The sequence below is a fragment of the Salmo salar genome, chromosome 11 (genome assembly GCF_965601325.2).
Source record: "Salmo salar chromosome 11, fSalSal1, whole genome shotgun sequence".
Classification (NCBI taxonomy): domain Eukaryota; kingdom Metazoa; phylum Chordata; class Actinopteri; order Salmoniformes; family Salmonidae; genus Salmo; species Salmo salar.
This window is the reverse complement of record NC_138301.1, coordinates 98,824,178-98,845,992: the sequence shown is the minus strand read 5'-3', so window position 1 is coordinate 98,845,992 and position 21,815 is coordinate 98,824,178. Positions and strand designations below refer to the sequence as shown.

Here is a 21,815-nt window from a genome sequence, read left to right as displayed (position 1 = left end):
GCAGTGGGTGGGGTAAGGGCAAAGATGAGAAGTTGGTTCCACTCTTCCCCTTTAAATGCCCTCTGTGCCCTATGTGCAATCCCTTTAACTGGTTAGCATAGCCACTCCCACTCAGCTGCCATATGGAGGGAAAAAATGATAGCCTTGGAGGGACAAAGTGGAGAGAGGAAAGAGTGGATGCATTTGGGACAATGTGTACCTTACACACTACATTTCACTGCATGTAGGTAGCAGAAATAGCATGTTCTCATTTCATTTAAATTACTCTCTGTACTTGTCCACTCATTCACTTTTTTTATGGCTGGACGACTTTTAGAATGCCAGGACTTAACATTTCTCAAGAGATTGACAAAGTGCCCAGGATAGAACAGTATGTATTCTTAAACCTTTCTTCTCTCTCCTCCCTCTCTCTCAGGAGATTGACGAGTGTAGCTCTCTGCTGGAGAAGGAGTCTGTGGCCCTGAGCCCTCAGCTGGGGACCCTCAGAGTTCTGCACCTCCACGCAGGCCTCGGAGGGGCCACCCAGCGCGTCTATGAAGCCGAGCCAGAGGGGCCTTCTGGGGACACGGAGGGGTCCAATGGGTCTGAAGGACTGGAAGGGCCAGGGATAGGGGCGGGGATGGGAGTGAGGCGCAGGGTCATCCTCACAGACACCCTGGGGGAGGCCTCCTTCTCTCTATCTGGAGTCCGCTATGTCATAGACACAGGCATGCAACTCAAGACAGTGAGTACTCATTTATTAGAGATGGGAGGGAGGAGGAGTATGTGTTGCACTATCCTACACAGCGGGCACATCTCAAATCTAATTTTATTAGTCACATGTGCCGAATACAACAGGTGTAGACCTTAGAGTGAAATGCTTACTACGAGCCCCTAACCGACAGTGCAGTGCGGATAAGAATAAGAGATAAAAGTAACAAGAAATTAAAGAGCAGCAGTAAAAAAAAATATATATATACAGAGTTGGTACAGAGTCAATTTGCGGCGGCACCGGTTAGTTGAGTTAGTATGTACATGTAGGTAGAGTTAATTAAAGTGACTACAGTTGAAGTGGGAAGTTTACATACACCTTAGCCAAATACATTTGAACTCAGTTTTTCACAATTCCTGACATTTAATCTTAGTAAAAATTCCCTGTCTTAGGTCAGTTAGGATCACCACTTTATTTTAAGAATGTGAAATGTCAGAATAATAATAGAGAGAATGATTTATTTCAGCTTTTATTTCTTTCATCACATTCCCAGTGGGTCAGAAGTTTACATACACTCAATTAGTATTTGGTAGCATTGCCTTTAAATTGTTTAACTTGAGTCAAACGTTTTGGGTAGCCTTCCACAAGCTTCCCACAATAAGTTCTGTACATTTTGGCCCATTCCTCCTGACAGAGCTGGTGTAACTGAGTCAGGTTTTTAGGCCTCCTTGCTCACACACGCTTCTCAGTTCTTCCCACAAATTTTCAATAGGATTGAGGTCAGGGCTTTGTGATGGCCACTCCAATACCTTGACTTTGTTGTCCTTAAGCCATTTTGCCACAACTTTGGAAGTATGCTTGGGGTCACTGTCCATTTGGAAGACCCATTTGCGACCAAGCTTTAACTTCCTGACTGATGTCTTGAGATGTTGCTTCCATATATCCACATAATTGTCCTCCCTCATGATGCCATCTATTTTGTGAAGTGCACCAGTCCCTCCTGCAGCAAAGCACCCCCACAGCATGATGCTGCCACCTCCGTGCTTCACGGTTGGGATGGTGTTCTTCGGCTTGCAAGCCTTCCCCTTTTTCCGCCAAACATAACGATGGTTATTATGGCCAAACAGTTCTATTTTTGTTTCATCAGACCAGAGGACATTTCTCCAAAAAGTATGACCTTTGTCCCCATGAGCAGTTGCAAACCGTAGTCTGGCTTTTTTTATGGCGGTTTTAGAGCAGTGGCTTCTTCCTTGCTGAGCAGCCTTTCAGGTTATGTCGATATAGGACTCGTTTTACTGTGGATATAGATAATTTTGTACCTGTTTCCTCCAGCATCTTCACAAGGTCCTTTGCTGTTGTTCTGGGATTGATTTGCACTTTTCGCACCAAAATACGTTCATCTCAAGGAGACAGAACACGTCTCCTTCCTGAGCGGTATGACGGCTGCATTGTCCCATGGTGTTTATACTTGCGTACTATTGTTTGTACAGATGAACGTGGTACCTTCAGGCGTTTGGAAATTGATCCCAAGGATGAACCAGACTTGTGGAGGTCTACAATTGTTTTTCTGAGGTCTTGGCTGATTTCTTTTGATTTTCCCATAATGTCAAGCAAAGAGGCACTGAGTTTGAAGGTAGGCCTTGAAATACATCCACAGGTACACCTCCAATTGACTCAAATGATGTCAATTAGCCTATCAGAAGCTTCTAAAGCCATGACAACATTTTCTGGATTTGTCCAAGCTGTTTAAAGGCACAGTCAACTTAGTGTATGTAAACGTCTGACCCAGTGGAATTGTGATACAGTGAATTATAAGTGAAATAATCTGTCTGTAAACAATTGTTGGAAAAATTACTTGTGTCATGCACAAAGTAGATGTCCTAACCGACTTGCCAAAGCTATAGTTTGTTAACAAGAAATTTGTGGAGTGGTTGAAAAACAAGTTTTTTATGACTCCAACCTAAGTGTATGTAAACTTCCGACTTCAACTGTATGCATAGATGACAACAGAGAGTGGCAGTGGTGTGGGGGGGGGGGGCGCAATGCGAGTAGTCTGGGTAGCCATGTTCACGAGTCTTATGGCTTGGGGGTAGAAGCTGTTTAGAAGCCTCTTGGACCGAGACTTGGCGCTCCGGTATCGCTTGCCATGTGGTAGCAGAGAGTACAGTCTATGACTAGGGTGGCTGGAGTCTTTGACAATTTTTAGGGCCTCCCTCTGACACCACCTAGTATTGAGGTCCTGGATGGCAGGAAGCTTGGCCCCAGTGATGTACTGGGCCATTCGCACTACCCTCTGTAGTGCCTTGCGGTCAGAGGCCGAGCAGTTGCCATACCAGGCCCCTGTGTTGAGGATCAGGTTGGCGGATGTGTTGTTACCTACCCTTACCACCTGGGGGCGGCCCGTCAGGAAGTCCAGGATCCAGTTGCAGAGGAAGGTGTTTAGTCCCAGGGTCCTTAGCTTATTGATGAGCTTTGAGGGCACTATGGTGTTGAACACTGAGCTGTAGTCAATGAAATGCATTTTCACATAGGTGTTCCTTTTGTCCAGATGGGAAAGGGCAGTGTGGAGTGCAAAAGAGACTACATTATCTGTGGATCTGTTGGGGCGGTATGCAAATTGGAGTGGGTTTCTGGGATGATGGTGTTGATGGGAGCCATGACCATCCTTTCAAAGCACTTCATGGCTACAGACGCGAGTGCTATGGGTCGGTAGTCATTTAGGCAGGTTACTTTAGTGTTCTTGGGCACAGGCACTATGGTGGTCTGCTTAAAACATGTTGGTATTACAGATTCGGACAGGGAGAGGTTGAAAATATCAGTGAAGACACTTGCTAGTTGGTATGTGCATGCTCGCAGTACACGTCCTGGTAATCTGTCTGGCCCTGCGGCCTTGTGAATGTTGACCTGTCTAAAGATCTTATTCACATCGGCTGCGGAGAGCGTGGTCACACAGTCTTCCGGTACAGCTGGTGCTCTCATGTATGTTTCAGTGTTATTTGCCTCGAAGCGAGCATAGAAGTAGTTTAGCTCATCCGCTAGGCTCGTGTCACTGGGCAGCTCTCGGCTGTGCTTCCATTTGTAGTCTGTAATGGTTTGCAGGCCCTGCCACATCCGACTAGCGTCAGAGCCGGTGGAGTACGACTCGATCTTAGTCCTGTATTGACGCTTTGCCTGTTTGATGGTTCGTCAGAGGGCGTAGCGGGATTTCTTAGAAGCTTCTGGGTTAGAGTCCCGCTCCTTGAAAGCGGCAGCTCTAGCCTTTAGCTCAGTGCGGATGCTGTCTTTAATCCATGTCTTCTGGTTGGGGTATGTACGTACGGTCACTGTGGGGACGACGTCATCGATGCACTTATTGATGAAGCTAGTGACAGATGTGGTGTACTCCTCAATGCCATTGGAGGAATCCCGGAACATATTCCAGTCTGTGCTAGCAAAACAGTCTTGTAGCTTAGCATCTTCTTCATCTGACCACTTTTTTATTGACCTTGTCACTGGTGCTTCCTGCTTTAATTTTTGCTTGTATGCAGGAATCAGAAGGATGGAATTATGGTCAGATTTACCATGTGGAGGGCGAGGGAGAGGTTTGAATGCATCTCTGTGTGGCCACAATACAGTGAGGGGTAAAATGTATTTGATCTCCTGCTGATTTTGTATGTTTGCCCACTGACAAAGAAATGATCAGTCTATAATTTTAATGGTAGGTTTATTTGAACAGTGAGAGACAGAATAACAACAAAAAAATCCAGAAAAACACATGTAAAAAATGAGGGAAGGAGGTTCTCACCCAAGATTTGACTCGCCGTGTTTGGAGGAGGAGGAATGCTGCCTATGACCCCAAGAACACTATCCCCACCGTCAAACATGGAGGTGGAAACATTCTGCTTTGGGGGTGTTTTTCTGCTAAGGTGACAGGACAACTTCACCGCATCAAAGGGACGATGGACGGGGCCATGTACCGTCAAATCTTGGGTGAGAACCTCCTTCCCTCAACCAGGGCATTGAAAATTGGTCGTGAATGGGTATTCCAGCATGACAATGACCCAAAACACACGGCCAAGGCAACAAAGGAGTGGCTCAAGAAGAAGCACATTAAGGTCCTGGAGTGGCCTAGCCAGTCTCCAGACGTTAATCCCATAGAAAATCTGTGGAGGGAGCTGAAGGTTCGAGTTGCCAAACGTCAGCCTCGAAACCTTAATGACTCTGAGAAGATCTGCAAAGAGGAGTGGGACAGAATTCCTCCTGAGATGTGTGCAAACCTGGTGGCCAACTACAAGATACGTCTGACCTCTGTGATTGCCAACAAGGGTTTTTCCACCAAGTACCAAGTCATGTTTTGCAGAGGGGTGAAATACTTATTTCCCTCATTAAAATGCAAATCATTTTATAACATTTTTGACAAGCGTTTTTCTGGATTTTTTTGTTGTTATTCTGTCTCTCACTGTTCAAATAAACCTACCATTAAAATTATAAACTGATCATTTCTTTGTCAGCGGGCAAACGTCCAAAATCAGCAGGGGATCAAATACTTTTTTCCCTCACTGTACATGGCCCCGTCCATTGTCCCTTTGATGCGGTGAAGTTGTCCTGTCCCCTTAGCAGAAAAACACCCCCAAAGCATAATGTTTCCACCTCCATGTTTGACGGTGGGGATAGTGTTCATGGGGTCATAGACAGCATTCCTCCTCCTCCAAACACGGCGAGTTGAGTTGATGCCAAAGAGCTCCATTTTGGTCTCATCTGACCACAACACATTCACCCAGTTGTCCCCTGAATCATTCAGATGTTCATTGGCAAACCTCAGACGGGCACGTATATGTGCTTTCTTGAGCAGGGGTACGTTGCGGGCGCTGCAGAATTTCAGTCCTTCACAGCGTAGTGTGTTACCAATTGCTTTCTTGGTGACTATGGTCCCAGCTGCCTTGAGATCATTGACAAGATCCTCCTGTGTAGTTCTGGGCTGATTCCTCACCGTTCTCATGATCATTGCAACTCCATGAGGTGAGATCTTGCATGGAGCCCCAGGCCAAGGGACATTGACAGTTCTTTTGTGTTTCTTCCATTTGCGAATAATCACACCAACTGTTGTCACCTTCTCACCAAGCTGCTTGGCGATGGTCTTGTAGCCCATTCCGGCCTTGTGTAGGTCTACAATCTTGTCCCTGACATCCTTGGAGAGCTCTTTGGTCTTGGCCATGGTGGAGAGTTTGGAATCTAATTGATTGATTGCTTCTGTGGACAGGTGTCTTTTATACAGGTAACAAGCTGAGATAGGAGCACTCCCTTTAAGAGTGTGCTTCTAATCTCAGCTCGTTACCTGTATAAAAGACACCTGGGAGCCAGAAATCTTTCTGATTGAGAGGGCGTCAAATAGTTATTTCCCTCATTAAAATGCTAAGTATTATATAACATTTTTTACATGCGTTTTTCTGGATTTTTTGTTGTTGTTATTCTGTCTCTCACTGTTCAAATAAACCTACCATTAAAATTATAGACTGATCATTTCTTTGTCAGTGGGCAAACGTACAAAATCAGCAGGGGATCAAATACTTTTTTCCTTCACTGTAACCACAATGCTGCTTAACCTCAATAGACTATTGAGGTGCACCCAGTACCATTGCCATGCGTAACCTCCCACTTTTCCTGCCTCCGTCTCATAGGTTTACAACCCTCAAATTAGAGCGGACTCCCAGGTCCTGCGTCCAATCAGCAGGCAGCAGGCAGACATGCGGACGCAGAGGGTAAACGGTGACCTACCAGGTAGGTTAAGGTCAATCAAATCTGTTGAAGAAATCATCATGGACAGAAGGGACATACAAAGCTGTTACAGGACAACTATCCTGTCTCTGTGTATTCTTCTGAACCCTCTCTCCTGTCCCTCCAGGTCTGTGTTTACGTCTGTACCCCCAGGCTCTGTATGAGGAGGGCATGGCGGAGACCCGCAGCCCGGGGGTGGTGGAGGAGAACCTCAGCCACCTGGTGCTGCTGCTCAAGAGGCTGGACATCGCTGACATGGGCCAGTGCAAGTTCCTGGACAGGCCTGGTAAGGAGGGCCGTGCGTCATCTAGCTAGTTCAGCCCTGTTGTTTTCTTTGAATGAATAAAGTGCACCTTGCACCAGACCTGGGTTCAAATACATCTGTATTTGAGTATATGGTATTTAAAATACTTTTTTCTTTGTATTTGACTATTTTCAATTACACTGCACAAAAACAAGTACTTTTATTTCTGTATTTGAATGGTTATTTGTAAAAGCCAAATAGTCTACCACATTGTATTTTCAAATGCTTATTTCAAATACTATTTTCTAATACCTGGCTTAAATGCATTTACATATACTTTCCAAGTGTATTTGCAAATACACTGCTCAAAAAAATAAAGGGAACACATAACTTCTCTAGGGCCAGTGGGACGATTTCGTCCCACCTACGTAACAGCCAGTGGAATCCCGTGGCGCGTTATTCAAATACCTTAGAAATGCTATTACTTCAATTTCTCAAACATATGACTATTTTACACCATTTTAAAGACAAGACTCTCGTTAATCTAACCACACTGTCCGATTTCAAAAAGGCTTTACAACGAAAGCAAAACATTAGATTATGTCAGCAGAGTACCCAGCCAGAAATAATCAGACACCCATTTTTCAAGCTAGCATATAATGTCACATAAACCCAAACCACAGCTAAATGCAGCACTAACCTTTGATGATCTTCATCAGATGACAATCTTAGGACATTATGTTATACAATACATGCATGTTTTGTTCAATCAAGTTCATATTTATATCAAAAACCAGCTTTTTACATTAGCATGTGACGTTCAGAACTAGCATACCCCCGCAAACTTCCGGTGAATTTACTAAATTACTCACGATAAACGTTCACAAAAAACATAACAATTATTTTAAGAATTATAGATACAGAACTCCTCTATGCACTCGCTATGTCCGATTTTAAAATAGCTTTTCGGTGAAAGCACATTTTGCAATATTCTAAGTAGATAGCCCGGCATCACAGGGCTAGCTATTTAGACACCCACCAAGTTTAGCCCTCACCAAAGTCAGATTTACTATAAGAAAAATGTTATTACCTTTGCTGTTCTTCGTCAGAATGCACTCCTAGGACTTCTACTTCAATAACAAATGTTGGTTTGGTTCAAAATAATCCATAGTTATATCCAAATAGCGGCGTTTTGTTCGTGCGTTCAAGACACTATCCGAAAGGGTAAAGAAGGGTGACGCGCCCGACGCGTTTCGTGACAAAAAAATTCTAAATATTCCATTACCGTACTTCGATGCATGTCAACCGCTGTTTAAAATCATTTTTTATGCAATTTTTCTCGTAAAAAAGCGATAATATTCCGACCGGGAATCTGTGTTTTAGTACAAAGAGAGAGAAAATAAAAACATGGGGTCGCCTCGTGCATGCGCCTCAGTCTCATTGTCCTCTGATAGACCACTTACCAAAGGCGCTAATGTTTTTCAGCCAGGGGCTGGAATTACATCATTCAGCTTTTTCCCGGGTTCTGAGAGCCTATGGGAGCCGTAGGAAGTGTCACGTTACAGCAAAGATCCTCAGTTTTCAATAAAGAGAGTCAAGAAGAACAAGAACTTGTCAGACAGGCAACTTCCTGTAAGGAATCTTCTCAGGTTTTTGCCTGCCATATGAGTTCTGCTATACTCACAGACACCATTCAAACAGTTTTAGAAACTTTAGGGTGTTTTCTATCTAAAGCCAATAATTATATGCATATTCTAGTTTCTGGGCAGTAGTAATAACCAGATTAAATCGGGTACGTTTTTTATCCGGCCGTGTAAATACTGTCCCCTAGCCCTAACAGGTTAAACAACACAATGTAACTCCAAGTCAATCACACTTCTGTGAAATCAAACTGTCCACTTAGGAAGCAACAGTGATTGACAATACATTTCACATGCTGTTGTGCAAATGGAATAGACAACAGGTGGAAATTATAGGCAATTAGCACGACACCCCCAATAAAGGAGTGGTTCTCCAGGTGGGGACCACAGACCACTTTTCAGTTCCTATGCTTCCTGGCTGATGTTTTGGTCACTTTTGAATGCTGGCGGTGCTTTCACTCTAGTGGTAGCATGAGACGGAGTCTACAACCCACACAAGTGGCTCAGGTAGTGCAGCTCATCCAGGATGGCACATCAATGCGAGCTGTGGCAAGAAGGTTTGCTGTGTCTGTCAGCGTAGTGTCCAGAGCATGGAGGCGCTACCAGGAGACAGGCCAGTACATCAGGAGACGTGGAGGAGGCCGTAGGAGGGCAACAACCCAGCAGCAGGACCGCTACCTCCGCCTTTGTGCAAGGAGGAGCAGGAGGAGCACTGCCAGAGCCCTGCAAAATGACCTCCAGCAGGCTACAAATGTGCATGTGTCTGCTCAAACGGTCAGAAACAGACTCCATGAGGGTGGTATGAGGGCCCGACGTCCACAGGTGGGGGTTGTGCTTACAGCCCAACACCGTGCAGGACGTTTGGCATTTGCCAGAGAACACCAAGATTGGCAAATTCGCCACTGGCGCCTTGTGCTCTTCACAGATGGAAGCAGGTTCACACTGAGCACGTGACAGACGTGACAGAGTCTGGAGACGCTGTGGAGAACGTTCTGCTGCCTGCAACATCCTCCAGCATGACCGGTTTGGCGGTGGGTCAGTCATGGTGTGGGGTGGCATTTCTTTGGGGGGCCGCACAGCCCTCCCATGTGCTCGCCAGAGGTAGCCTGACTGCCATTAGGTACCGAGATGAGATCCTCAGACCCCTTGTGAGACCATATGCTGGTGCGGTTGGCCCTGGGTTCCTCCTAATGCAAGACAATGCTAAACCTCATGTGGCTGGAGTGTGTCAGCAGTTCCTGCAAGAGGAAGGCATTGATGCTATGGACTGGCCCGCCCGTTCCCCAGACCTGAATCCAATTGAGCACATCTGGGACATCATGTCTCGCTCCATCCACCAACGCCACGTTGCACCACAGACTGTCCAGGAGTTGGCGGATGCTTTAGTCCAGGTCTGGGAGGAGATCCCTCAGGAGACCATCCGCCACCTCATCAGGAGCATGCCCAGGCGTTGTAGGGAGGTCATACAGGCACGTGGAGGCCACACACACTACTGAGCCTCATTTTGACTTGTTTAAAGGACATTACATCAAAGTTGGATCAGCCTGTAGTGTGGTTTTCCACTTTAATTTTCAGTGTGACTCCAAATCCAGACCTCCATGGGTGGATAAATTGGATTTCCATTGATTATTTTTGTGTGATTTTGTTGTCAGCACATTCAACTATGTAAAGAAAAAAGTATTTAATAAGATTATTTCATTCATTCAGATCTAGGATGTGTTATTTTAGTGTTCCCTTTATTTTTTTGAGCAGTATACATTAAAATATTAAACTACTTGTCTTTTCAAATAAAATATATCTGAATACTTACTTTGAATGTAGGTAAAAGTAATTGAGATTTTTTTTAAATATATTTGAACCCAGGTCTGCCTTGCATTCATGGGATTCATGTAGCATTCATGTTTTTACTAGGTGCCTTCTATTTTGTGATATCAGGCAAAAAATAAGATCTTTCCATATCCGTCACTTTCTTCAATCCATCCCTCTCTGTTTTATTCACTCTCTCTTTTATTCTCTCCTCTCTCCCTCCCCCAGCTCCAGAGGCTCTGATGCAGGCTCTAGAGGACCTGGACTACCTGGCAGCGCTGGATGATGATGGGAACCTATCTGAGGTGGGCATCATTATGTCAGAGCTGCCCCTGGAGCCCCCGCTGGCCAAGGCCCTCATCGCTGCCTGCGAGTTCGACTGTGTCAACGAGCTGCTCACCATCGCTGCCATGCTCACAGGTACACACGGCACACACATAAACTGACCATGTTGCTTATTACTGGCTGTAAAATGAGCCTTTACTAACCCTTTTTACATGCATTACAGAATATTGCTTTGTTTTGTTTCTATAACTTAGACTTATGTTTTTGAACAGTCATTAATTTAAATTCTCCACCTGTGTGTGTGTCCCCAGCTTCCCCCTGCTTTGTGACCCCCACACCCCAGAGAGAGGAGGCAGCAGCCACTCACAGACGCCTCCTGTTGCACAACGAGGGAGACCACCTCACCCTCATCAACATCTACAACGCCTACATACAGCGTGAGACCATATACTACACACACACACTCATAGATCTACACACATAGGCATGGAACAGACATGTATTTCACACAATCTCTACTCCTTGAATATTAATATGTGTGTTTCTCTGATTCATATTTTAGACAATGAGGATGATGCTTGGTGTACTACCAACTTCCTTAACCCCGCCGCATTACGATTGGCTGTGGTGATCAGGGCGGAGCTGCTGGAGGTGATGCACCGAATAGAGTTGCCCGTCTCGCCTCCTTCCTTTGGTTGCCAAGACAACTGCACTAATATCAAGCGTGCGCTCATTTCAGGGTTCTTCCTCAAGGTAAAAGGACTCATCAGTCCACTTCTCCATTTAAGATGTAATTTAGTTTGTTTGTGTTTAACATTTGCCTGGGAAATATATAGACCTTAACCTTTCTCTCTATCCTCCCCCCTATTTCTTCCACCTCTCTTTGTCTTTCTCTTACTATCTGTCAAAATATTCACATTCTCCTCTCTTTCCATTCTGGTGTCTCTCTCTCTCTCTGTCTTTTGCCCCCCCCCCCCCCCCGTTCTCTCCTGATCTTTCTGTATTTGTTTCTCTCAATCTCATTTGATTTCATCTTCTCCCTTCCCTTCTCCTGTCTTTTTCAGGTGGCTCATGATGTGGACGGCTCAGGTAACTACCTCCTGTTGACTCACCGTCACGTGGCTCACCTCCACCCCTTCTCCTCCTACCTGTGTCGCCGGCCGCGCCTCAACCCCCCCTCCTGGGTGCTCTACCACGAATTCACCATCTCCCACGACAACTGCATCTGCACCGCCTCCGAGGTGCACCCCCACATGTGAGTAACCCCAAAATGTTTTGTGAACTTTTGTTGTTGAGCAAAGCCATGTACAGTTGAAGTCAGAAGTTTACATACTCTTAGGTTGGAGTCATTAAAACTCGTTTTTCAACCACTCCACAAATTTCTTGTTAACAAACTATAGTTTGTTTTGGCAAGTCGGTTAGGACATCTACAAGTCATTTTTCCAACAATTGTTTACAGACAGATAATTTCACTTATAATTCACTGTATCACAATTCCACTGGGTCAGAAGTTTACATACACTAAGTTGACTGTGCCTTTAAACAGCTTGGAAAATTCCAGAAAATTATGTCATGGCTTTAGAAGCTTCTGATGGGCTAATTGACATAATTTGAGTCAATTGGAGGTGTACCTGTGGATGTGTTTCAAGGCCTACCTTCAAACTCAGTGCCTCTTTGCTTGACATCATGGGAAAATCAAAAGAAATCAGCCAAGACCTCAAAAAAAATTGTAGACCTCCACAAGTCTGGTTCATCCTTGGGATCAATTTCCAAACGCCTGAAGGTACCACGTTCATCTGTACAAACAATAGTACGCAAGTATAAACATCATGGGACCATGCAGCCGTCATACCACTCAGGAAGGAGACGCGTTCTGTCTCCTTGAGATGAACGTACTTTGGTGCGAAAAGTGCAAATCAATCCCAGAACAACAGCAAAGGACCTTGTGAAGATGCTGGAGGAAACAGGTACAAAAGTATGTATATCCACAGTAAAACAAGTCCTATATTGACATAACCTGAAAGGCCGCTCAGCAAGGAAGAAGCCACTGCTCTAAAACCACCATAAAAAAGCCAGACTACAGTTTTCAACTGCACATGGGGACAAAGATTGTACTTTTTGGAGAAATGTCCTCTGGTCTGATAGAACTGTTTGGCCATAATGACCATCGTTATGTTTGGAGGAAAAAGGGGGAGGCTTGCAATCCGAAATACACCATCCCAACCGTGAAGCACGGGGGTGGCAGCATCATGTTGTGGGGGTGCTTTGCTGCAGGAGGGACTGGTGCACTTCACAAAATAGATTAAATCATGAGGAAGGCAAATTATGTGGATATATTGAAGCAACAACTCAAGACATCAGTCAGGAAGTTAAAGCTAGGTCGCAAATGGGTCTTCCAAATGGACAATGACCCCAAGCATACTTCCAAAGTTGTGGCAAAATGGCTTAAGGACAACAAAGTCAAGGTATTGGAGTGGCCATCACAAAGCCCTGACCTCAATCTATAGAAAATTTGTGGGCAGTACTGAAAAAACGTCTGCGAGCCAGGAGGCCTAGAAACCTGACTTAGTTACACCAGCTCTGTCAGGAGGAATGGGCCAAAATTCACAGAACTTATTGTGGGAAGCTTGTGGAAAGCTACCCGAAACGTTTGACCCAAGTTAAACAATTTAAAGGCAATGCTACCAAATACTAATTGAGTGTATGTAAATTTCTGACCCACTGGTAATGTGATGAAAGAAATAAAAGCTGAAATAAATCATTCTCTCTACTATTAATCTGACATTTCACATTCTTAAAATAAAGTGGTGATCCTGACTGACCTAAGACAGGGAATTTTTACTAGGATTAAATATCAGGAATTGTGAAAAACTGAGTTTAAATGTATTTGGCTAAGGTGTATGTAAACTTCCGACTTCAATTGTAGATAGTGTGTAATGTACACTAACCCTGAACTTCTTTGGGCCATCCTCATAGTGGTGTCTTTACTTCCTTTTGGAATACTAGTCCTCTGATAAACAGTAAACTGTACTATCTGTCAGAAGATAGTGGTGCATACCAGGTTGTCTTTAGTGATCAGATCGCACAACGAGAAGCATTAAACTTCTCTGGAACCAGGTCAATATGATATAGCAATCTTCTGAGATGTGCACATGTCATTACATTGAGGTAAACTAGGCATTTAAGTGCATTACTTTGATAACCTACTTTGGTAACCTTGGCCTATTAATGTTTCCTGTGCAGGTTGGTGGAGCTGGCCCCTCTGTACTACCTAGGCAACTTGCCGTCCAGCGAGGGACGGGACCTTCTCATGGAGCTGAGACAGAGTCTGCTGCCCCCAGAGGAGGTACAGGAGAGGGGCCCAGAAGGGGTCTATGACACACGCCACATTGAGGAACACTTAGACAGGACCGGAGATCCACGTAATCAAGACAGTACTGAGCTGTGTGTCATACAGTGACAGGAATGGTGTGGGCAACCGAAAGCAGAACCAAGGGAGGAGAACCTGAGAGAGAGGACTTGGATGCACTATGCAGGATAGTCTCAAGTACTTCCAGGAACACACTATAGATCTATACTGTACGCATGGACAGTTGATGAGGGAGAGTACGTACAGTACACTATCCAGCCATACAACGTTGTATGGAGGCAGTTGTTTCCATCTGAGTGAATAAGGGCTCACCTACAGGGGTTAGTGAAATCTTTAAATGAGATTAAATGCATTTTTGGTACATGAAAATGTGTGAGTTAGTGGCAATTTCAGACTGAACCTACAGAGTTCCTATAAAACAAACTGTATACTGGTATGCAAAGTAATATATATTGGGAATTATATATTGCCATGAATGTTGACTATTCTACAAGAGTCCCTGATACTTCACTGAAGAGACAGTCAGCTGTCAATAAGTGGACATGCATTCTTTCAATGATGACTGGTGAGGTATGGCATTGATGCTGTCACTTCCAGGGAATTTGTGTTTTTGACTGTTGTGGCACCAGCACCCATCTCTTCAGTGGAACTATTGGTTGACCTATGATCTCTCTGTAGAAGTGCCCAATCATAGAAGCTGACTTGATGTGGACTGGACATGTGATTTGCAGGGCTCAGTTAGGTTTAAACAGGGCGATCTACCATTGTACGGAGCTTTAGAATCCAGTTTTTGTTACTGTTGTTCTTTGTATGCTAGTGGGTTTCCAATGTGTTGAAATAATATAATATTTTGTGTGTAAATCAAGGGTATCGGGTCAGCCTCCCTCTATCTAATAAATACTTTAAATATATTTTGAACAACACAATTAAAGGTTTATTTGTTGAATTTCAGCTTGAAATGGTTAACTACTTCATGTTATACATTCAGCCCTTCAATTATGGAGGGACAATCTGTGGTCGGTGAAACATCGCATCCAGGTTTCTCACTCATGTAGCATGGGGAATTTGGGTAATAAGTTCATTAGGATAGCATAATAAAAGTAGACATTTTGGTTAGTACAATGTGCAATATTTACTGCTGTTCAATGGCCTCCCATACGATGGCATAGTTGATATACCGCTGTTCAATGGCTTATAAATGCCTCATGGCAAAAGAGCTTGCCAGTTTGTAGCCCTAAAAAAATGAAATTAGTTACCACTGGTTTATTCAGCCATTCCTATGGGGAAATTAATGTAGAAATAATAGAGGTTTTGGATAAACTCAGAAAATAAGGTCTGAGGTTAACAGAGGCTTAGGAGATCTTATACGTTTTGTTCTATGAGTTACAATTATAGTTTTTTTTTAATTACGCTGGGCCAATTGTGCACCACAGTATACATTGTTAGTTAAGATGACCTTTATGAATTATGTAGCCTTGATGTGCTTTTTTTCGATTACACAAATACTCCAAAATTCACAAAATGTGACAGTTGATGAAGATTATCTTAAAGAACAAAATGTCTAAGATATCCATTCATTTTCCCATAGGCTTTGTCCAACGAACCATGGCAGAGTTAGTGCCTACAAAAAAAACGCCATTCCTTTGCTATCTATAGCCTACGTCGGTGTAACCGGTGTGAAATGGCTAGCTAGTTAGCGGTGCACGCTAGTAGCATTTCAATCGGTGACGTCACTTGCCCTGAGACCTTGAAGTAGTTGATTCCCTTGCTCTGCAAGGACCACAGCTTTTGTGGAGCGATAGGTAACGATACTTTGAGGTTGAATGGTTCAAGCCCAGGTTGGGGCGAGGGGGTATTCAACTCTTACCAGTGGAGAATGGTGGTAGGAGTTATTGGAGGATGGGCTCATTGTAATGGCTGGAATGGAATAAATGGAATGCTATCAAACGTGGAAACCATCACCTTCCATTCCAGACATTACAATGAGCCCGTCCTCCTATAACTCCTCCCATCAGCCTCCACTGACTCTTACCATACGAGGTCCAGAGTCTGCTGGTTTTCTGTTCTACCTGATAATTAATTGCACCCACCAGGTATAATGTGGGGAGCCACTCCAAAACAACCGCTATGTGGATGTTGGCTAAACCTGATCTGATTTAATTGAGCCCTAGGCCAAAACCAATTGTAGGCTATACCTTAAGAAAAAATTTAAACTCATATCTTGGAGCAGCACCCTCAAGGGGCAGTATTGAACAAGTATTGAGCACTCCTCCCACCAGCCTCCACTGACTCTTACCCTACGAGGTCCAGAGCCTGCTGGTTTTCTGTTCTACCTGATAATTAATTGCACCCACCTGGTGTCCCAGATCTAAATCAGTCCCTGATTACAGGTGAACAATGAAAAAATGTTCCAGAGTTGAGTTTTAGGGGCCTACTGTCTAGGTCCCCATCCCTCTGCATTATAGAGTGGCACTGGCAGGGGCTGCCGTTTTGGCTGAAAACAAATCAAGGACTGGCATTATAAGCCACCTAAGCCAAATGATGCCTGATCAATATTATTTAGCCTTAAGGTAGGCTCAGTTACCAGGTCACAGAGCAAGATACAATATCGATATTGTCCTTGCTTTAGGCACAACAGGAAATCTAACAATGTTAAATTAAACTAATTAAGGTCTAGATTAAAGGGGCAATCTGCAGTTGCTACATCCATTTTTGGACTTATAAATTAATATGTACCCATTGATTCTTAAAGAATATAACTTATAAATGCCTCATGAGCTTAATTCAACTGTGGTACCCAACAGTTGAGGTTGCTTTATTGTTTCTTCTGCTTATTGCTGCTTTAAGGGCTCTATTTAATCCGAATTGAAAAAGTTCAGCTTTACAGCACGATTGAAATTTAAAGGCAATGTTCCCGCTTTAGCACACAGGGTTCACGTTAAACTGCTTATGTCGGCTTAATTGGAAATGACCTTACACCGAATCTGTAACGCTTCAGTTTTACAGATTGAATAGAGCCCTCAATCAGATTTAGCGTTAACCGGCCATAGCAGACACCAGCATAGTGGATGTTTTGGCAGTGTCTAGGTGGAACTGAGTTAAAACCATCAAATCGGTGAGCAGCTGCTCTTGCGATCATTGTCATGAAGCCACTCCCGCGTTAATGTTCAGAACGAGAAAGTGTAGGCTATATAGAAATAATTACTCAAATAGAAAAATCATGAATCATCCTAAACAAGTTGTAGATTACATCACGTTCCAGTGTTCAAACCTGTAAACAAGGCTGCATGGGATTTCTGTTAATGCGACTCCGTGCAGCCAATGGCAATGTCCACTTTAGGTATAGTGGGGAGCCACTTGTGACAGTTCTAATGCAGTTCAACCTCTATGCGAGCTACATTTTGACTCTAACCCATACAACTCATGGCCCTACTCATAACTCACCCATACAAATAGTTTCACTCCCCTTTACTTGGCATAGTGCTTTTGCGCAGACAAACTCATCAAAAATATTGGTTGTATCAAATGGGTTGTACATCAATTGTAGAACCTGAGTGAGTACAGGGCCAGTGTCAGACTGGTTTTATTACTGACAGTAACAATATAGGACACCAAAATATCTTATTTCAAGGCCTTCTCTAATGTAAAACTGGAGAAAACAACATTCTAAATAACCATCAGATGACAAGTAGACTGCCAAACTTTATTTTAAAATCAAAACCAAGCTACAGCAGGACATGTTCATATTGTAATGACCTAATAATATACAAGGTGTCTGAAAAGGCCGCAAACACGAAATGGATAAAGAACATGCTCCGAGAAAAAGTAAAATCGATGCACATGGCCATGGTAAAATTCACCTAGTCTGTTTCAAACATCCCAAAATAAGTTAATGCCAAAGCAGTAACGAACTAAATAAAAATTACATTTCACAGCACTTTTGGTTTGCAAGTTTTGCAATGCATTCAATCATTGTTTATAAGAAGTATTTTGTGATGACTTGTCAGTATATGCAGCTTGTAACATGGTGGATCACCAGGTCCTGTAGCAGGACTGGTGGAGATCAGCCCAGGTAGAGGAGGAGGGGAGGGGGGGGTTGGAGGGGTGAGGGAGACAGGGTCATAGCGGAGTAGGGAGGTGGGGATGATGGTAGGGGACGTGGGGATGAAAGTGGGGGACATGAGGATGAAGGTGGTACATGGAAGGGCTGATTTCGAGGCTTTGTCCTCATTTCTTCTTGGGTTTTGCCTCCAGGGGCAGTCCAATATCTTTCCCGCGCAGTTTCAAACCTGTGAACAAAAAGTTGCGAAGTCAGACAAAAAAAGTACCAATGGTAAAAGCCAAAGTACAGATGAATAAGGTGGCATACTACTCCGAGACCTGATTAAACATAGGGGTTGATTAGGAGAAATGTCAGTGTAAGTCTTTCCCAGATTCCACTCACCGATTGCTCTCTCAATCTTTCCCATGACCTGATTGTTGGGAATTGCTTTCCCACACTCATAGTCAGCAATGACCTGAGGCTTCTCATTGATTTTCTGAAAGTGAAAGCCAAAAGAGATGTCAGTAAAAATCGGTGACCTAAAAACTTTATTTTATTTAGACCTACAGTGCATTCAGAAAGTATTCAGACCCCCTTGACTTTTTCCACATTTTGTTACAGCCTTATTCTAAAACAGATTAAGTTTTTTCCCCTCAATCTACACACAACACCCCATAATGAAAGCAAAAACAGGTCTAGAATTTTTGCAAATATATTAAAAATAAAAACGGAAATATTCCATTTACATAAGTATTCAGACCCTTTACTGAGTACTTTGTTGAAGCACCTTTGGCAGTGATCACAGCCTTGAGTCTTCTTGGGTATGACGCTACAAGCTTGGCACACCTGTGTTTGGGGAGTTTCTCACATTCTTCTCTGCAGATCCTCAAGCTCTATCAGGTTGGATGGGGAGTGTCGCTGCACAGCTATTTTCAGGTCTCTCCAGAGATGTTCGATAGGGTTCAAGTCTGGGCTCTGGCTGGGCCACAAGGACATTCAGAGACTTGTACCGAAGCCACTCCTGCGTTGTCTTAGCTGTGTGCTTAGGGTCGTTGTCCTGTTGGAAGGTGAACCTTCGCCCCAGTCGGAGGTCCTGAGTGCTCTGGAGCAGGTTTTCATCAAGGATCTCTCTGTACTTTGCTCTGTTTATCTTTCCCTTGGTTCCTGACGAAACTCTCAGTCCATGCCGCTGAAAAACATCCCCACAGCATGATGCTGCCACCACCATGCGTCACTGTAGGGATTGTGCTAGGTTTCCTCCAGACGTGACGCTTGGCATTCCAGCCAAAGAGTTCAATCAGACCGGAGAATGTTGTTCTCATGGTCTAAGAGTCCTTTAGGTGTTTTTTTGCAAACTCCATGCCGGTTGTCATGTGCCTTTTACTGAGGAGTGGCTTCCGTCTGGCCACTCACCATAAAGGCCTGATTAGCGGAGTGCTGCAGAGATGGTTGTCCTTCTGGAAGGTTCTCCCATCTCCACAGAGGAACTCTGTAAGAATGACCATCGGGTTCTTGGTCACCTCCCTGTCAAAGGCACTTCTCCCCCCGACTGCTCAGTTTGGCCGGGCGGCCAGCTCTAGGAAGAATCTTGGTGGTTCCAAACTGCTTTAATTGAATAAATGGAGGCCACTGTGTTATTGGGGACCTTCAATGCTACAGAAATGTTTTGGTACCCTTCCCCAGATCCGTGCCTTGACACAATCCTGTCTCGGAACTCTACAGACAATTCCTTCGACCTCTAGGCTTGGTTTTTGCTCTGACATGCACTGTCAACTGTGGTACCTTATATAGACTGGTGTGTGCCTTTCCAAATCATGTCAATTTAAATGAATTTACCACAGGTGGACTTAAGAAACATCTCAAGGACAATCAATGGAAACAGGATGCACCTAAGCTCAATTTCGAGTCTCATAGCAAAGGGTCTGAATACTTAAGTAAATAAGGTATCCGTCTTTTACTTTAAATAAATTTGCTACAATTTCTAGAAACCTGTTTTCACATTGTCATTATGGGGTGTTGTGTGTAGATTGAGGGGGTAAAAAATAATTTCATCAATTTTAGAATAAGGCTGTAAAGTAACAAAATGTGGAAAAAGGGAAAGGGTCTGAATACTTTCCGAATGCACTGTACTGTCAAACTGTTGAAATGTCAATCATCACTGAGGCCATCTCTTTTAAGGTATACATACATTGGAGGCATCTTCAAAGTGTCCTCCCATGCTCATATGTACTGATGTGAAAGAATTGGACATAATTTTCACCTACACTGTGTTTAGATGAGTGCAGAGGAGACGAGGAAGCCACAGAAATGCACCAATATCTTAATGAGTCATATGGGTTTGCAGTAGCATTACTCACAGTGGCTAGGTCTTTCTGGGTGAGGCCCTTGTTCTGGCGGCCCTGCTGGATGACCTTGCCCACCTCCAGGGAGACCCGCTGGTGCTGCAGCTCCTCTGTCTCACGGTCCAGCTTGGCCGTGTTCTTGGTCATCAGGTGCTGCTTGTTCTGCCCTGCAGACCCTGTGGAGACATTGGCATGGTAAGCATAAACAAGCCATAACATAATTTTATTCAGAAATCAATCCTTCATGTCCCAGACTTCCCAGTAGGGGAGTCGGTGGATTGCACCTTGCATGTATTGCTATATAGAACAAGGCTTACATTTCTTAGTAGTCTCGAGGTCTTCTCCACGTCTCTGTGCAGCTGTGATAGCCTAGACAAAACATTGCACATTATTCAAATGTACTCTACATCGTTCCATAACACTGGGATATATTTAGTTAGCTAGTATTGCTGACGAGTAGGCCAGGCCAGGGGGGCTTATCCAACACAGAATCAAAACACAGGCTACGAAAAACGCAGAAAATGTTTGATAAAAGTCCAATTCATCGACGTCAGTCAAATGATTAGACGCCAACCCACATAGTTGCTATTTCTGTCCGTCGACCGTTTCACCGAGCAGGAAACGCCAGGGAGAGGCGAGGTCACAATCAAATCCCCGGTATTTATTAGCAAGCTTCCCTGCCAGTGAAAGTGTGCAGCCTACATGGGCTCAGTGGTTTGATTAATTAAATCGCATATTTATTTACAATATATCGAGTTGTTTCTCAGGTTCACATGCTAAGTGGCTGATGCTAGCTGCTCTAGCTAGCAGCTAGCTACCTGCTTAGATTTGGCCTGCGCAGCAGTCGGACCCTTCTTCCTCAAAACCGTCACGGTGTCCCAGTCGCTTTCTGCCATTGTTTCCAGGAATTATTCGATAGCCGTAACGACAATAATTATACAAAAATAAAGCTAACGTTAAATGCCTGGGTATCAAAACGATATCTGGCGACGTAAGGCTACTTCTTTCCTACGCGTGCTTTGACAACAACAACAAACGACGAACTAATAACAAACATCCACGCGTCTTTCAAAACCCAAAGCTCTATTCAAAACAAGCTCATAGATATGTGAACCTAGAGCTACAGTGACCTCTGCTGTTAAAAAGAAGGTGCTTGAGAACAAAGGAAATGTCAATGATACAATATTCTAGGGGTTACAACAAATTACAGATTATACAAAGACCTTAAAATATACGCACGTATTGATTGTTTTAACAGCTTTCTTATTAGAATAATGTAGAATGGTCTTAATGTACTGCACGAATTCCTTATAGAAAACATGGAAGATGGTTTTTTTATTAGTGAATTTACATTTATTGATATTTTCCATTAGCACAATTAGATTTATGAGGTAAAAATTGTTTTTCTTTATACTTATTATAGTTAAGGAAACCGAGCAGCACATTCTCACATAACAAACAAAAGTCATCAAGAATATTAACAATTATAAAACTAAATATCTTGCCATAATTTCTTTACATATAGACAATGCCAAAATAAATGCAAAACTGTTTCTGGATGCTATACACAAAAAATACAGTTAATGTTAATGTCTTTTCTTAGTTTCTTCAGGTAGTTCAGGGTAAAATGTTAGTTTTCCA

General features: G+C 43.7%; 2 protein-coding genes across 4 annotated transcripts in view; one reads left to right on the top strand and one right to left on the bottom strand.

Moving 5' to 3' along the window:
- Nucleotides 1–14,736, top strand: part of LOC106563254 (ATP-dependent RNA helicase homolog DQX1) — a 34,101-nt gene extending 19,365 nt beyond the window's left edge. For all 3 annotated transcript variants that reach the window (XM_014128672.3, XM_014128671.3, XM_014128670.3), the window contains 8 exons: nucleotides 416–724; nucleotides 6,349–6,448; nucleotides 6,573–6,731; nucleotides 10,364–10,555; nucleotides 10,732–10,857; nucleotides 10,983–11,173; nucleotides 11,485–11,675; nucleotides 13,664–14,736. In XM_014128672.3, coding sequence (XP_013984147.1) covers nucleotides 416–724; nucleotides 6,349–6,448; nucleotides 6,573–6,731; nucleotides 10,364–10,555; nucleotides 10,732–10,857; nucleotides 10,983–11,173; nucleotides 11,485–11,675; nucleotides 13,664–13,880 — 1,485 coding nt within the window. In that variant the 3' untranslated portion in view covers nucleotides 13,881–14,736. The remainder of the gene's footprint in view (nucleotides 1–415; nucleotides 725–6,348; nucleotides 6,449–6,572; nucleotides 6,732–10,363; nucleotides 10,556–10,731; nucleotides 10,858–10,982; nucleotides 11,174–11,484; nucleotides 11,676–13,663) is intronic.
- A 2,743-nt stretch (nucleotides 14,737–17,479) lies between these two features.
- LOC106563255 (endothelial differentiation-related factor 1 homolog) lies at nucleotides 17,480–21,266 on the bottom strand. Its single transcript, XM_014128673.3, has 5 exons — nucleotides 20,993–21,266; nucleotides 20,492–20,543; nucleotides 20,190–20,350; nucleotides 18,235–18,328; nucleotides 17,480–18,079 (listed from the first exon to the last, which is right to left on the bottom strand). Exons 1-5 carry the CDS (start codon nucleotides 21,068–21,070, stop codon nucleotides 18,018–18,020), a joined length of 447 nt encoding a protein of 148 aa, XP_013984148.1. The 5' UTR covers nucleotides 21,071–21,266; the 3' UTR covers nucleotides 17,480–18,017.
- Nucleotides 21,267–21,815: the final 549 nt, after the last annotated feature.

Excerpts from the sequence above, each read along its gene's own strand:
- LOC106563255 (XM_014128673.3), bottom strand. The coding sequence starts at position 21,070 with ATGGCAGAAAGCGACTGGGACACCGTGACGGTTTTGAGGAAGAAGGGT. Across the intron at positions 18,329-20,189 it reads CCCAGAAAGACCTAGCCACT|AAAATCAATGAGAAGCCTCA; the intron begins GTGAGTAATGCT and ends TTTCACTTTCAG. Across the intron at positions 18,080-18,234 it reads AAAGATTGAGAGAGCAATCG|GTTTGAAACTGCGCGGGAAA; the intron begins GTGAGTGGAATC and ends TTTTGTTCACAG.